A 17,239-nucleotide genomic window follows, 5' to 3' on the forward strand; every position below is an offset into this window, starting at 1 on the left:
AAAGAGATTTACATAGGTTAAGCGAATGGGCTAAGGTTTGGCAGATGGAATACAATGTCGGAAACTGTGAGGTCATCCACCTTGGAAAAAAAACAGTAAAAGGGAATATTATTTGAATGGGGAGAAATTACAACATGCTGCGGTGCAGAGGGACCTGGAGGTCCTTGTGCATGAAACTCTTTTGAGTTTACCTGCAAAAACATAAACATTAAAACCATGCCACCCGACCTGGGTGACACAGCAGACATTTTCAAGGCCCCCCCTTTTTTTTTTGGGGCGCTAAAATCAAATTTTTCTAGTGCCCCCTATAAAAGGGGAGGGGGACACTAAAAGCACCGGCAATGAAAACAAATTAAACTTTAAAACGTAAAATCAAATTAAAATTTGGTTGCCGGGCGTGATGATGCACTCCAGTCCCTCCGGTGCCCACCTCTCGCGGAAGGCCGCGAGCGTACCGGTGGACACCGTGTGCTCCATCTCCAAGGACACCCTGGACCGGATGTAAGAGCGGAAGAGAGGCAGGCAGTCAGGTTGAACGACCCCCTCGACTGCCCGCTGCCTGGACCGGCTGATGGCACCCTTGGCCGTGCCCAGGAGCAGTCCTACGTCCTTGTGCATGAATCCCAAAAAAAGTTAGTTTGCAGGTGCAGCAGGTAATCAGGGAGGCGAATGGAATGTTGGCCTTCATTGCAAGAGGGATGGAGTACAAAAGCAGCGAGGTCCTGCTGCAACTGTGCAGGGTATTGGTGAGGCCGCACCTGGAGTACTGCATGCAGTTTTGGTAACCTTACTTAAGGAAGGATATACTAGCTTTGGAGGGGGTACAGAGACGATTCACTAGGCTGATTCCGGAGATGAGGAGGTTACCTTATGATGATAAATTGAGTAGACTGGGTCTTTACTCGTTGGAGTTCAGAATGATGAGGGGTGATCTTATAGAAACATTTAAAATAATGAAAGGGATAGACAATATAGAGGCAGAGAGGTTGTTTCCACTGGTCGGGGAGACTAGAACTAGGGGGCACAGCCTCAAAATACGGAGGAGCCAATTTAAAACCGAGTCGAGAAGAAATTTCTTCTCCCAGAGGGTTGTGAATCTGTGGAATTCTCTGCCCAGAGAAGCAGTTGAGGCTAGCTCACTGAATGTATTCAAATCACAGATAGATAGATTTTTAACCAATAAGGGAATTAAGGGTTATGGGGAGCAGGCGGGTAAGTGGAGTTGAGTCCACGGCCAGGTCAGCCATGATCTTGTTGAGTGGCGGAGCAGGCTCGAGGGGCTAGATGGCCTCCTCCTGTTCCTAATTCTTATGTTCTTATGTATCTTCACTTCTGAAAGTCATTAAAGACTGACGAGGTTACACCTAGTTACTGGCGCACAGTACAGAGTTCATTGTATCATTTCATACACTACACCAACTAATCTAAGGAATAGTCATGAACCAACTACTCCCGAAAATAACCATTAACCAACTAACCCCAGGAATAGCCATTAAGCAACTTGAGCAAATAAATCTAGGCTGACACACCAGTGCAGTGCTGAGGAGTGCTGCATTGTTGGAGGTGCCATCTTTCAGATGAGACGTTAAACCGAGGCCCCGTCTGCTCTCTCAAGTGGGTGTAAAAGATCCCATGGCACTTTTTTGAAGAAGAGCAGGGGAGTTATCCCTGGTATCCTGGCCAATATTTATCCCTCAATCAACATAACAACAACAGATTATCTAGTCATTATCACATTGCTGTTTGTGGGAGCTTGCTGTGTGCAAATTGCTGCATTTCCCACATTACAACAGTGATTACACTCCAAAAGTACTTCATTGGCTGTAATGTGCTTTGAGATGTCCGGTGATTGTGAAAGGCGCTACATAAATGTAAGTCTTTCTTTAACCTTAGGAATAGCCATTAACCAACTAACCCCCAAGAATAACTATTAACCAACTAATCCCAAGAATAGCCATTAAACAACTAATCCCAGGAATAACCATGATCAGACTATCTCCATGAACAGACTATTCCCAGGAATGGCCAAGAACAGACTATCCCCAGGAATGGCCATGAACAGATTATCCCCAGGAATGGCCAGGAACAGACTATTCCCAGGAATGGCCCTGAGCCGGCTGAACCCGGAAGCAGCGGGTGGTTCCTGGCAGGTTGATGCAATTTCCCAGAAAGGCAAGAACTGACGTCACAGACGAACACAATCGGTTTCTGGGCAACCAGATGCCGGAAGTGATGCAGATGGCGGTGGGCGGGGCTGGAAGCAGTGACTCGAATGGTGGTGCCGGGGCGGTGGGTGCGCGGTAGGTGAGAGTGAGCGGGTGAGTGAGGGTCCGGTGGGGTGAAGGTCCGGGTGGGTGAGGGTCTGGGGGGAGTGAGTGAGGGTCTGGGGGGGAGTGAGTGAGTGGGTGAGGATCTGGGGGGGTTGAGGGTCCAGAGGAGCGGGTGGGTGAGGGTCCGGGGGAGCGGGAGGGTCCAGGAGAGCAGATGGGTGAGGGTCCGGGAGTCCAGGTGGGTGGGTGAGGGTCCGGGTGGGTGAAGGTCCGGATCCGGGAGTGGGGGGGTGAGGGTTTGTGGGAGTGGGTGGTTGAGGATTGGGGGGAGTGGTTGGGTGGGTGAGGGTCCGGGTGAAGCGCTGGCCTGAGGCTGCAGTCTGGTACCAGGCTGCCGGCTGTGGGCCACTGACAGCAGCCAGGTGCTGGCTGGCTGGATTTCCCCGGTCTCTGTGTGCTGCTGGTCAGAGGAGCTGGTGACAGGTCTCACAGACTGGTTATTTCTGGCAGTAGTTGGCAGCTAGTGATTATTTCTGGGAATAGATGGCAGCATAACCGTTTGCATTTGGGATATATATATATATATCATCTCAAATAAAATGGATCTATTTTCCTGAAAGGGAAATGTTATTACTCTGTGTGCTTCCATTGTGAATAGGGTTGTACTAAAGATGATCTTTTATCTAGCCCCTTTCATGAGCTCTCACCTAAGCACTTTACAGCCAATTTGAAGTGTAGTCACTGTTGTAATGTAGGAAACGCAGCCACCAATTTGCGCACTGCAATATCTCACAAACAGCAATGTGATAATGAGCAGATAATCTGCTTTAGTGATGTTGGCTGAGCGAAAAATATTGGCTAGGGCACCCTGCACTTCTTTGAATAGTGGCATGGGATCTTTTACGTAGACCTGAGCGGGCAGACAGGACCTCATTTCAACTGAAAGATGGCATCCCTGACAGTGCAGTGCTCCCTCAGCACTGCATTGGAGTGTCAGTCTAGATTATGTGCTCAAGTCTTTGGAGTGGGACTTGAACCCACAACCTTCTGACTCAGAGGCGTGGGTGCTACTATGGCTGATACATTAACATCCAGTAGTGAAAACGGGAGTCACGCACTTATTTAAAACATTATTGGTCCCTTCAAAACATCTCGTGCAATGAGCTACTTTGAATTGGATGACAGTTCTTAGGTACTTGCAGCAGCCATTTCATGCACAACAAGGTCTGACAACAGCTCACACATTTTATATCCTAAGGCACTTCGCAGAGGTGTACGGAAAAATAGATGTAAAGCCAAAGGAGGAGATATTAGGAGTGAATTCCAGAGCATGGGGCCTATGTGGCTGAAGGCAGTGGGGAGAATGGAGGGTCTGAGGAACAGAACCTTTGGGGAAGGGTGGCCAAGGGCTGAAGGATGTTGCAGAGTGGAGTGAGGACTGGGAGCTAATATAGGATCAATAAGAATGGGGATGATAGATAGTCAGGGACTTGGTGTAGGATTGGATACACTCAGCAGAGTTTTGGATGAGCTGAAGTTTAGAGAAGCTGGGGGATGAGAGGCTGGCCAGGAGAGCATGAGAGTAGTTGAGTCTAGAAGTGACAACGGCAATAATGAGGGCAATGAAAATGATTGAACAGTTGATCTATTTTGATGGTGTTAGTTGAAGGGGGGTGGGATACTGTTCAGGACACCAGAGAAACTTCCAGCAGATACTGGGTTTTTTAGCACCTACCAGAATGGGCAGACAGGGTTAGGATCGTGCCTTTGTTTCTGGTGTATCCTTTGCTGCTGAAGCAAATTCTTGAAAAAAAATCACAGTTAATGCCATCACATAACAAGATAAATGTAGGTGAGCCAAAAAGAGTCCTCTATTTTACAAACCAGGTTTATGTTTTAGAAAAGTTCTGACAAACTTGCCATTTTTGCCCAGATAGCAACAGGGACTGCATTTCCCCCTTCCCCTTGGACAGCACTTTGCATCTGCATAGAGTCATTGCTTGATTATCTGGCCCAAGATCATAAAATCAGCATAAACCCATGTCCTACCACTCTCAATTTATAGAGTGTTGCTATAGATCCAGACTGCTCTGTACTTGCACTCGGCAATAGCCTGTCTTATATTCAATCCAGGTTACTATTTTCACTTACCTCTTTTTTTTTTAGATGGTGGGCATGTGGAAGTGAAATATTTAAAAGAATGGAGACTGAAGCAGCTGAAAACAACCTGTATTTTACTTTTGGAGTCATAGCAGACATTCAATATGCTAATGTAGAGAATGGCTTTAACTATGCAAGGACACGAGAACGTTACTATAGAAACAGCCTCCGCCTGCTACGCAGTGCTATCAAAGAATGGAATGAAGAACCTACCGCTCCCAAGTTTATTCTGCAGCTTGGCGATATCATTGATGGATGCAATTCACAGCTAAAGTCTTCAGATGATGCGCTTCAAACAGTAATAAATGAATTTTCAAACTGTGTGTCTCCAGTGCACCATATTTGGGGAAATCATGAGTTTTATAATTTTGACAGGGAGCTATTACTTAAATCAGCTCTAAATAGCAAGCACCTGGGAAAAGACAGAACCTCCGATAACATGGACAGTTGCAGCATTAAGACAGACTTCGACCCTGATGATCCTGAGGCGTTTTATGGCTACCATTTTAGCCCTTTTCCTAAGTTCCGATTCATATTAACTGACACACATGATCTCAGCATTCTGGGAAGGAACAAGATGAGTAAGAAACACAGTGATTCAATGCAGATACTGACATCAAACAACAGAAATGAAGACCTTAATAGCCCCATGGGTAAATAGTTATTTTATATCTGTTTGTCGTGCAATTTTGGCTTTAGCTTGTGTGTACTTTCTATCAACTTTCTATCAACTTTCTCCATTTAAAAAAAAAAGTATGATGGCCACATTTAAAATGGAACAGTCTATGTAAAACTTGTCAGGTTGTAATTACAATCTTCCCCTCATGGGGGTGTTGCTCATCATCATAGGCGGGTCTTGGTCCAGTGGCAGGGATTAACCAAGACGACTGGAGGCCAGCTCTGCTGCACTGACCTAGTGCGCACACATATCGCAGTGTGGGCTGGCCCTTGCTGCCCCTGGGCCTCGAACTCTCGTCTCTCCTGGGCCCCGATCACGTTGGCAGCAATTGTGCACTGGCAACTCTCTCCGGCAACATTATTGGCAGGAGAATGTAATTATACTGTGACTCGTTTATGTAGACAGTTCCCATTGTAAAAGTGAGCAAACGAATTTATAATATAAAAATGAGAACAGAATGTATATGATTTCAAAAAATATTCCCCCGACTTTTATTTTGTTTGTGCGGCCCCTATAACGGGCTGCGTGGCCCATTCAAAGTTATGCGCTACAATGAAATTTAACATTGGAAAAGCTGGTCCCGGGCTGCGCGAGACTGGCAGACAGCTGCACGGCCTGCCAGTCTCGTGCAGTGGGAACATTAGCGGGATTATATTTTGCATACTCTGGTCTATATATCTCCGCCCTCTAACCCTACTTCCCCTCAATACTATACACAGTCTTGACTCTCCATGTACAACGCCACAGGAGATCGACTAGTATTATCTAATAATGTGAACAGGTTCCAGTAGCTTAGCACCAGTGTCCCTAACTGCAGTCTACCTTTTCGGGCTGAAGGCTGCCCCAGAAAATGGGAGGGAAAATTAGAGAGTGAATCATCTTGAGAGGCCACCTTGGTTCAAGCTTAAGGAAAGCATAGGCAGGTGCTTAGGCAGTAGTCACCTGCTAGTATAGAATAACATAAGACGATATGAAGTTAACTGCATTTAAAATGGGAACTGCGAAAGCAAAGTCATCATTTGTTTCATGACTGCCAGGATAACATCTTAATTTTTTAAAAACTTAATACACATCAATTTTCCTAATCTCTACTTATTTGTGGTCATCTCCTGTTGTACATCCTCCTTGGATTGTGGACATGAAGACCATTACTTTTTTTTTGCACAGAATTTACAGCACAGAAACAGGCCATTCAGCCCAACCAGTCCATGCGGTTGTTTATGCTCCACTTGAGCCTCCCATCCTTCCTGATCTAACATTATCAGCATAACCCTCTATTTCCTTCTCCCTCATGCTTATCTAGCTTCCCCTTAAATGCATCTATTAATCCCTGTGGTAACGAGTTCCACATTCTCACCACTTTCTGGGTAAAGAAGTTCCTTCTGAATTCCCTATTGGATTTCTTGGTGACTATCTTACATTGATGGCCTCTAGTTTTGCTCTTCCCCACAAGTGGAAACACTCTCTCTGTGTCCACTTTATCAAAATAATTTTAAAGATCTCTATTAGGTCATCCCTCAACTTTCTCTTTTCAAGAGAAGGAGATCCAGCATGTTCATCCTTTCCTGATAGTTAGAATTTCTGGTATCATCCTTGTCAATCTTTTTGAACCTTCTCCAGTGTGTCTCTATCCTTTTTCCTTCATTTAATCCTTTCAGAAGGAGAAACCCTTATTGGGTGTGGACAAGATTTGCCCATGAATTTGCACTGAAAACCTATATTTCTGTTTCTCGTAGCTCTCTTTAGTTTTCATAGTCATTACAGTTGTACACGCCTGTTAATAAAATGCTTCCAAAAGCCCATCTGATAGAAATGTCAAAAAAATTATACATAGAATAATAACTATCTAAAAGGACTGAAACCCAATTGAAGGATTCTGATGCTATTGCAAACCACAAGCAAAGTTTGAACGATTTAAGGATTTATTTCAAAACCTGGAATTGAATTACAGCTTTATCCACCTGCATGGCAGTTGTACCATTGACAACTATAAAAATCAGTGCCGGCGTTAATTTTAACTAATTTATTGTCTTTGGAGAATAGTCATGTAATTATACATTTTCCATGGCTATGTGTCATGTGTAATGCTAACAAAATTTATGTTTGAAATATTCATGTCACAATTCAATTATTGGTTTTGTTTACATGAGTACAAAGTGCACAAATAACAAAAGAAATGTAAAAATTGCTACAAAAATCAAAGAATATATAATTAGCAATAGGGAATTCTAGTAGCATTGCTGTAGTGAATCAAGCTGTGTTGAAAATGTAATAGTTCCATATATTTAATTGACAGGCCTCACTGGACTGAATTTACGCTTTGTGGGGTTTAATGGAGGTTTCAGTCAAGAGCAGCTCGAGTGGCTAAACAAAGTACTAACTTTCTCTGATAATAACCAGGAAAAGGTGACCGTCATTGGTAAGTGTGTTTAACAAAATAGAAGAACTCATTTCAGTAATTATGTTTATTATGCATTTGTACATTACCAAGCTCTGATAGTAACCTAGGTTTAAGTAAATCAGACTTGTTCTCTTGGAATAGAAATGATGAAAGAGAATCAGTAAATCCAAAAGATAACGTTTAAAATGTAATCATGTGCCTAAGGAAGTCATGATATTACAGGAATAGGTCTTTTACCAATACCTATGGAATATGATGAGCAGGTCACCGGTGCAAGTGACACTGCCTAGCTCTGCTTGGAGTAGGTTACATTGTTAATGTTGGGCGAAATGCCTAGAGTATGGACTCTGTGCTCACATTATAAACAAGCTAGTAACAGTTTTAAACTCAGCTTTGCATTGGCTACGGTTAATATTTCTTGTCTTCGGTGTGCTCAGGTGTCAGATCACCCACCTTATTTCTGATCCCTTGTCATGTTGATATGCATCCAAAATCGCCACATTTACAGCAATATTACGGCACATCAAAAGATAGTTTTGAAATACCAATAAAAGTTTTTCAGACCCAAAAGCTGAAGTGTTTTCTGTACAATGTGTATCTCTCATTGTACAGTCTTTGTGCGACTCCAGTTTGGCACTTTAAACATATCTAACATTTCTGTGTCCAAAAACAAAGCAGATATCCATCCTTTTGGACTACTGTAATTTCTACTTTGAATCCTTATGGTCATTGTTGAGACTGATGTGACCACTGATTATAATTATAGACAGCGCCAGCTACATAGTTGATGAGTGGCTTCGACATAGGTTGTGTGGGTCACTCTGAAGTTGCTGGTTGGGTTTTCTTTTAAAATAAAAAATAGAAGATGCTGGAAATTTATAAGGAGTCACTGCGCATGTGAAAGGAACATGTAGTTTAGAATTTATGGGGAGCCCTTGAGCAGAAAGATTTTCTTTAAGTACAGCAAACCTAAAACCTTGAGCTTGAAGCAAATGTGTAGGTCAGGATATGTGCAGTTTTCCATTCTGGGACAAATATTTCACCAACTATGTTTACTCAAAATTTGAAACACAATAGGAAGCCAAAATATCCTCCTTCATTCCATCCTTGTACACATTTAGACCAATATGTCGAGGAACCAACTAGGGGGGAGGCCATCTTAGACTGGGTGTTATGTAATGAGAAAGGATTAATTAGCAATCTCGTTGTGCGAGGCCCCTTGGGGAAGAGTGACCATAATATGGTGGAATTCTGCATTAGGATGGAGAATGAAACAGTTAATTCAGAGACCATGGTCCAGAACTTAAAGAAGGCTAACTTTGAAGGTATGAGGCGTGAATTGGCTGAGATGGATTGGCGAATGATACTTAAGGGGTTGACTGTGGATGGGCAATGGCAGACATTTAGAGACCGCATGGATGAACTACAACAATTGTACATTCCTGTCTGGCATAGAAATAAAAAAGGGAAGGTGGCTCAACCGTGGCTATCAAGGGAAATCAGGGATAGTATTAAAGCCAAGGAAGTGGCATACAAATTGGCCAGAAATAGCAGCGAACCTGGGGACTGGGAGAAATTTAGAACTCAGCAGAGGAGGACAAAGGGTTTGATTAGGGCAGGGAAAATGGAGTATGAGAAGAAGCTTGCAGGGAACATTAAGACGGATTGCAAAAGTTTCTATAGATATGTAAAGAGAAAAAGGTTAGTAAAGACAAACGTAGGTCCCCTGCAGTCAGAATCAGGGGAAGTCATAACGGGGAACAAAGAAATGGCGGACCAATTGAACAAGTACTTTGGTTCGGTATTCACGAAGGAGGACACGAACAACCTTCCGGTTATAAAAGGGGTCGGGGGGTCTAGTAAGGAGGAGGAACTGAGGGAAATCCTTATTAGCCGGGAAATTGTGTTGGGGAAATTGATGGGATTGAAGGCCGATAAATCCCCAGGGCCTGATGGACTACATCCCAGAGTACTTAAGGAGGTGGCCTTGGAAATAGTGGATGCGTTGACAGTCATTTTCCAACATTCCATTGACTCTGGATCAGTTCCTATGGAGTGGAGGGTAGCCAATGTAACCCCACTTTTTAAAAAAGGAGGGAGAGAGAAAACAGGGAATTATAGACCGGTCAGCCTGACATCGGTAGTGGGTAAAATGATGGAATCAATTATTAAGGATGTCATAGCAGTGCATTTGGAAAGAGGTGACATGATAGGTCCAAGTCAGCATGGATTTGTGAAAGGGAAATCATGCTTGACAAATCTTCTGGAATTTTTTGAGGATGTTTCCAGTAGAGTGGATAAGGGAGAACCAGTTGATGTGGTATATTTGGACTTTCAGAAGGCGTTCGACAAGGTCCCACACAAGAGATTGATGTGCAAAGTTAGAGCACATGGGATTGGGGGTAGTGTACTGACATGGATTGAGAACTGGTTGTCAGACAGGAAGCAAAGAGTAGGAGTAAATGGGTACTTTTCAGAATGGCAGGCAGTGACTAGTGGGGTACCGCAAGGTTCTGTGCTGGGGCCCCAGCTGTTTACACTGTACATTAATGATTTAGATGAGGGGATTAAATGTAGTATCTCCAAATTTGCGGATGACACTAAGTTGGGAGCTGCGAGGAGGATGCTGTGAGGCTGCAGAGCGACTTGGATAGGTTAGGTGAGTGGGCAAATGCATGGCAGATGAAGTATAATGTGGATAAATGTGAGGTTATCCACTTTGGTGGTAAAAACAGAGAGACAGACTATTATCTTAATGGTGACAGATTAGGAAAAGGGGAGGTGCAAAGAGACCTGGGTGTCATGGTACATCAGTCATTGAAGGTTGGCATGCAGGTGCAGCAGGCGGTTAAGAAAGCAAATGGCATGTTGGCCTTCATAGCAAGGGGATTTGAGTACAGGGGCAGGGAGGTGTTGCTACAGTTGTACAGGGCATTGGTGAGGCCACACCTGGAGTATTGTGTACAGTTTTGGTCTCCTAACCTGAGGAAGGACATTCTTGCTATTGAGGGAGTGCAGCGAAGGTTCACCAGACTGATTCCCGGGATGGCGGGACTGACCTATCAAGAAAGACTGGATCAACTGGGCTTGTATTCACTGGAGTTCAGAAGAATGAGAGGGGACCTCATAGAAACATATAAAATTCTGACAGGGTTAGACAGGTTAGATGCAGGAAGAATGTTCCCAATGTTGGGGAAGTCCAGAACCAGGGGTCACAGTCTAAGGATAAGGGGTAAGCCATTTAGGACCGAGATGCGGAGGAACTTCTTCACCCAGAGAGTGGTGAACCTGTGGAATTCTCTACCACAGAAAGTTGTTGAGGCCAATTCACTAAATATATTCAAAAAGGAGTTAGATGAGGTCCTTACTGCTAGGGGGATCAAGGGGTATGGCGAGAAAGCAGGAATGGGGTACTGAAGTTGAATGTTCAGCCATGAACTCATTGAATGGCGGTGCAGGCTAGAAGGGCCGAATGGCCTACTCCTGCACCTATTTTCTATGTTTCTATGTTTCTATATTATTGGCCAGGATGACATCGTCCTTGTGTGCTTATCACAGAGACTTGCAATAACTGGAGCTGGACCTACATTTACATTGCCTTAATCTTACTCGTATTGTTCATTGTGCTAAAATTTTTATGGACATTTATTCGTTTATATAGCACCTTATCACATCCTCAGAATTCCCTAAAGTATTTTACAACCAATGGATTGCTTTTTGAATATAACAAGGTCGCACAAACAACAAATGGATGAGTGAATGATCAGATAATCTGTTTTTGGTAGTGTTGACTGAGGAAGAAATGTTGACCAGACACCAGGAAACTCCTGATCTTTTGCACCCACCTGACCAGGCAGCCAGGACCTTGGATTAACATCTAATCTGACAGAGGACACACCCAACAATGCAGCTTTTCTTCAATACTGAAGTGTCAGCTGAGATGAAGTGCTCATGTCCGTAGTGGGGCTTGAACCCAGGATCTTCTCATTAAGAGGTGAGAGTGCTACCCACAGTCTTCTGACTTGGGCAGGAGTGCTACCAACTGAGCCAAGCTGACACTTAAAATACATGCACAAGTATTTAAACCTACAATACAAGGATTGTACAAAAAAACGTTACGGGTCTGCTACCCAGTATGTGTTTAGAGTCAAATCTCGAATCCAGACAGTAGTTGCTTTCCCATCCAGCAATTAAGAAAAAGCCCATCTTTCACTTCCATGGAGAAAATTGGAGATTTTGCCGAGGGAATTTACCCAAATCGCTGAGGATGCCACTCACTCTCGGCAGCGTTATCTTCCACTTGACTGTGTATCAGCTTTTATCTCTGAATCAGTAGGTTGAGATTCACGTCCCTTATGTCAGCTCATAATCTAGGTTGACAATCCATGTGGGACTGACCTGCACCGTCGCAGTTGCAATCTTTAATGTAATATCTCATCCTAAGGTCACGTTCGGTTGTTCAGCTGGATGAAGATCTTATGACGTGCTCACTTCAGCAGCAAGTTTGCTAACAGAACAGCAGGGAGTTGTCCCAATTTCCTGGCCAACATTCCTCCCTCAATCAGCGCCACAAAAGAGCAGATTAACGGGTCAACCCTGAACCTAAGTCAAGAATGCTGCTTCTAGCAAAGGCACCTCTGGTTGCGTGGATGGCATTGTAAATGTGTTTCTGAAATTTTCTCTCTCCAGTATTTTTAGCAAAATTGTAATATGATATTTTTACTTTTATCTACCATTCATAGAAACATAGAAAGTAGGAGCAGTAGTAGGCCATTCGGCCCTTGCTTTCCTTAGTATTCATCTTATAAGCCAATTAGACTACAAATATTGCAACAATACAAAGCAACTAGAACTGCATATTGATGCAGGATATGCAAAATAAGTCAAGCATGAAGTCACCTATATTAAGGTGCTTCATAGTTTTAGCAGTAGATACCTTAGGAACTTCATTTTAGACCTTAACTTGAGCTTCGTTTTAAGACTTTTTAATGTTAGCAGAGATTGGCTCCCCTATTGGTTCCCCACTAACATTAAAATTAAACCAAGATTTGCATGCTGTGCGTGGAAAGCACAGACATGCACAGTTCTGTTTACTCTGATTTAGAGAGAGAGGCATAGTCACAGTACAAGTGTTCTGTCAACTCTACATTGCTCTAATGGTCACAAATTGATACCTGTCATATAGCTGCTGCACCCTTATTTTATACGGGTTTGACTGAAGTACTGAAAGATGGATAGAGTGATTTGTTTCTTTATATTTTGACCAGGTATTGAGCAATTCAGTTGAAGGCGTGAAAGGCATGTATCTATGATGAAAGGGGAAAGATGATATAATTGTAAACTGTTTTCTTAATGCAGGTCATCTTCCTGTTCACCCAGAATCTACAGATCCAATGTGCGTTGCATGGAACTATGATGAGATCCTCTCAGTATTACACGCGCACACTAGTGTAGTGTGTTTTATAGCAGGACATGATCACGATGGTGGCTACTACTTGGACGATCATGGAATTCACCATCTTACCTTTGAAGGTGTGATCGAAACATCACCAGAGAGCCGTGCGTTTGGTACCATTCATGTATATGAAGACAGAATGATCTTAAAGGGAAGGGGCAGGATTCGAAAGAGAGTTCTACACTACGGAAAACATAAATGAATGGTTTTCTATCTTGTAATGTAGTGTGGCACAAAGACCTCTATCATAAAAGAACATAAGAATTAGGAGCAAGAGTAGGCCATTCGGCCCCTTGAGCCTGCTCCGCTATTTAATAAGATTATGGTTGATCTTCTACCTCAACTCCACTTTCCTGCACTATTCCCATATCCCTTAATTCCCTTAATTTTCAAAAATCGATCTATCTCTATCTTGAATATACTCAACGACTGAGCATACACAGCCCTCTGGGCTAGAGAATTCCAAAGATTCACCACCCTCTGAGTGAAGACATTTCTCCTCATCTCAGTCCTAAATAGCAGACCCCCTTATTCGAAGACTGTGATCCCTGGTCCCATCTACCCTGTCAAGCCCTGTAAGAATGTTGTATGTTTCAATGAGATCACCTAAACTCTAGAGAATATAGGCTGTGATGTAGAATATGATGCTGTGTGCCTTGCATTGTTTGCTGTAAATTTAATATCCAAACTCAAGTGAGAGAGCATTGCAGTATTAGTGGAAGACTTAATCCAAGGGAGTTAATAGGAGGATGAAAAATAACTTTTAATGGCAAATTTCCACTGGCAGCTGAAGATTCGCATTCAGTCGCAAATTTGATAGTGGTTGAAAATTTAAACGAACAGCAAAGAAATATGCACCTGATGTCAAGAAGATAAACCGCTACAGTCTCTGGAGTCGTGACTTTATAAAACTGCTTTGCTTCGGCATTTTACTATTTAATCTGAATCCTTTCATTTTACCATGACCTTGTAATGAGGTTCAAGTCAGCTGTTATTAAATTATATATACATAAACATAGTGGACCCCTGCTAGTCACAGATTTCTTGTTTTGAACACTTTCTTTCAGTTGGGTGCAAGTTTAATAGTAGAAAATTTGCTGAAGTTATGTGATCCTGTACCTTAATATAGATAACAGAGAAGTTTGATCAAGATAGTGCAGTAGGTGTTGTATAAATGTTATATACTTTCGTAAGGTATTTGATAAAGTGCAGGACAGGAGGCTTGTTAAGAAGATGGAAGCCCTTGGAATTAAGGGTAAAGTGGTGATGTGGATGTAGAATTGGCTCAGTGACTGAAAGCAGAGGGCGATGGTGGATGGACAGCTTTTCAGACTGGGAGGTGATTTGCAGTGGTGTTCTTCAAGGGTCAGTTTTGGATCCATTATTCATTCTAATTTCTATAAATGACCTAGACTTGGGTGTAGAGAGCAGCATTATAAAGTTTGCAGATGATTTCAAACTTGGCATTGTAGTAGATAGTGATGAGGATAGTTGTAGACTTCAGGATGACATATAGACAGGATGGTGAATTGGGCAGAAGCACGGCAGATGGAGTTCAACAGAGAGAAGTGTGAAGTGATGTACTTTGGGAGGACTAATATAGAAAGACAGCATACTATAAATGGCACGATTTTCAAAAGTGTAGATGAGCATATACACAAATCCTTAAAGGTGGTTAAAATAGCACAGAGGTTTTTTGGGTTTATAAATAGAGGTATAGAATATAAAAGCAAAGAGATTACGCTAGAACCTTATAAGTCTCTGGTTAGGCCTCAACTGGACAATTCTGGGCACCAGACTTCAGGAAAGTTGGAAAGGCCTTAGAAAAGGGTACAGAGGAGGTTTACCTGGATGTTACCAGGGATGAGGAATGTCAGTTATGGATAGAGTTTGGAAAAGTTAGGATTGTTTTCCTTGGAACAGAGGAGTTTAAGAGGTGACCTAATAGATGTTTGCAAGCTGATAAGGGGTTTTGATGGAGTAGATAGTAAAAAGCTGTTTCCTCCGGCAAGTGAGTCAATAAACCAGAGGTTATAAATTTAAAATCATTGGCAAAAGATCTACAGGGGAGTTGAGAATTCTTTTCACTGAGTTGTCTCAAAATCTGGAATGCTCTACCTGAAAAGGTGGCAGAAGCTGATTTCATAAATCATTTTCAAAGGGATTTGGACAGATCCTTGAGGATGAGAAACTTACAGGGTTAAGGAAAAAAAGCAGAGGATGTGGGAATAAGCACAACTGCTCTTTCAAAGAGCGATAGGCCGAATGACCACCTCCTGTAAGTTTCTCTGATAAGGGTAGATTAATAGTACCAAATGGACCTAGAAAATAAAGAGGGTGAGCTAAAGAATGGAGATGGAATTTAATTGCAGAAATGAGATATGCAGCTTGGTACAGGAAATGTCCTATTTTGGTTATTTCACAAGCTTCACTTCATTTATATACATCAAAATATCATGGCAGTAATTAAGCTCACGTTTATCCATAGGCTCCACAGTGGCCAGGTGTCCATGTGCAGAGGTAGGACAAATAAAAGCTTTTTGATTACCAAATACTACAAGGTATCTAGTCAGGGAGGCTATTAATAAAGTTGCTCAAATAGTAGGATACTGCTTGAAGCATCTTGATTCGAAAGCACTGGAAAGGGCATTTTTGCAGCACACTGTAGTTTTGGATACTGATACAGTTTAGAGGGTCCAGAGAAGAGGGGAAAGGATGAAAACTATAAGGAGCTCCTCACAGAATTAGGCTTTTCCCATTAAAGACATGATTTAGAAGGGACATAATCCAAATCTTTAACATGTTGATGTAAACAGCTTATTCAAGTTCAGCTGTGCTCGTAGAACTAGAGTACAAAACTGGCCAATGTAATTGAGATTTAAGACAGAAGAAACGTCTTCCTCAAGGAAGAGTGTGTATGTGTATATATATATTATATATATATGGAATAAACTCCCATTAAAGGTAATGTAAATTGTGTTAAAAAGCTCAATGAATATCTGTGTCAGAATGAGATTGAAGTTATAAGGATAAGTCTAGATATAAATTAACAAGAATGATACGATGTTGAAAATCAGTACATTACTGATGGAGTGCTACATTATCAGAGGTACCATTCATTGGATGAGACATTGAAATGAGGTCCTGTCTGCCTATTGAGGTGGAAATGAAAGGTCTCATGGCATTACTTTGAAGAGCAGGGAGTTCTTCTCACTCTCCTAGCCAACATTCTTTTCCTCAACAAAAAAAAGGAGAAACCATTTAATTGGTAATTCATCTCATTTGTAGATTGTGGAACCTTGCATTGCACAATCGTCAGCAACGTTTGCCAGCATAACAATAGTGGCTATGCTTTACTTTAATGGAAGCACTTTGGGACATCCTGAGGTTGTGAGAAGGTGCTATATGAATGCAAGTTCATTCTTTCATGCTGAAGAAGTGAAGGAAAGGACACTGCCATCTTCAACACAGTCATTGTCAGATTGTTGGATTTCTGAATATTTTGTCCATGAAAGAGTTTGGATGCAATGTATATCAAAATGTCATTAGATTAAATTCAGGTCACAAGTGGTTAAATTTGCAACACACAGCTTCTAGGAAAGATGGAATAGAATTCAGATGAAGCTTCTGTCCAAATTGCTTGAGACAAGATAGGTTGACTAAAACATCCCAGTAAACAGTGTTGAAATGCGCCTGCATTTGTGCTCAGCAGTCAGTATCTCGAATGCCTCACTGAAGAGAGTGGTAGGTGGCTCATCTGGTCACTTTCCATGCATGTTGAGGGTTAGAGGTCAAGCCATTGGTTTCCTGTCCAACTTAGGAACAAAATACACAAGGATGTAGCCTAGGACCGTCTGGAGGATCTGGTAAGGCAGTCAGACACCGAATGATTGTGCTGCCCTTAAGGTAGATCAGATTCAGGGTAATTATTGATGAGAAAGGTTGTGCTTGGCTCACTGCTGGGGTTAATGTGGTGTATTTATTAGTTTCAATGTTACAAGGAATGTTAAGAAATAAGTTGTAATTTGTTGTATTCCTTACTCAGTTTGTTCACTTATTATTTGTAAGTTAAATAAAGATCTTTAAAGTCAGTTTTTCTGACATAACTATTTTTTCAGGGTTTATTTTTAAGTATAAAATAGGGAGAAAATATTTGGGAAATTTGACCCAAAAAATGAGTAATTTTGGAGAAAGCAGTAAAGTCAGTTTTCATTTTGAACATCACTAAAGCTCAAGTAAACAAGCATGGAACTTGAAGGTACATTCGAGCTAAA

The 17,239-nt window shown here is 42.2% G+C and overlaps 1 protein-coding gene across 4 annotated transcripts; it reads left to right on the forward strand.

The window, feature by feature from the left end:
- The first annotated feature begins 2,229 nt into the window (after nucleotides 1–2,229).
- On the forward strand, nucleotides 2,230–17,056 carry adprm (ADP-ribose/CDP-alcohol diphosphatase, manganese-dependent). Of its 4 annotated transcripts, XR_011587300.1 has the most exons (5): nucleotides 2,236–2,300; nucleotides 4,437–5,083; nucleotides 7,406–7,528; nucleotides 11,296–11,504; nucleotides 12,869–12,957. XR_011587300.1 is itself a non-coding variant. In XM_070857541.1 (4 exons), exons 2-4 carry the CDS (start codon nucleotides 4,471–4,473, stop codon nucleotides 13,165–13,167), a joined length of 1,035 nt encoding a protein of 344 aa, XP_070713642.1. In that variant the 5' UTR covers nucleotides 2,230–2,318; nucleotides 4,437–4,470; the 3' UTR covers nucleotides 13,168–17,056. The 4 variants fall into 4 exon arrangements, 3 of the variants coding, with proteins under 3 accessions (XP_070713642.1, XP_070713640.1, XP_070713641.1); XM_070857541.1 differs by lacking the exon at nucleotides 11,296–11,504 and having other exon boundaries at nucleotides 2,230–2,318; nucleotides 12,869–17,056; XM_070857539.1 differs by lacking the exon at nucleotides 11,296–11,504 and having other exon boundaries at nucleotides 12,869–17,056.
- The last annotated feature ends 183 nt before the right edge of the window (nucleotides 17,057–17,239 follow it).

Source organism: Pristiophorus japonicus, chromosome 16, assembly GCF_044704955.1.
Source record: "Pristiophorus japonicus isolate sPriJap1 chromosome 16, sPriJap1.hap1, whole genome shotgun sequence".
Lineage (NCBI taxonomy): Eukaryota > Metazoa > Chordata > Chondrichthyes > Pristiophoridae > Pristiophorus > Pristiophorus japonicus.

What these genes read in the sequence shown, in the direction of transcription:
- adprm (XM_070857539.1), top strand. Translation starts at nt 2,239, where the DNA reads ATGGCGGTGGGCGGGGCTGGAAGCAGTGACTCGAATGGTGGTGCCGGG. An exon ending in AGACCTTAATAGCCCCATGG is followed by an intron (nt 5,084 to 7,405) that starts GTAAATAGTTAT and finishes TTTAATTGACAG; the next exon opens with GCCTCACTGGACTGAATTTA. An exon ending in GGAAAAGGTGACCGTCATTG is followed by an intron (nt 7,529 to 12,868) that starts GTAAGTGTGTTT and finishes TTCTTAATGCAG; the next exon opens with GTCATCTTCCTGTTCACCCA.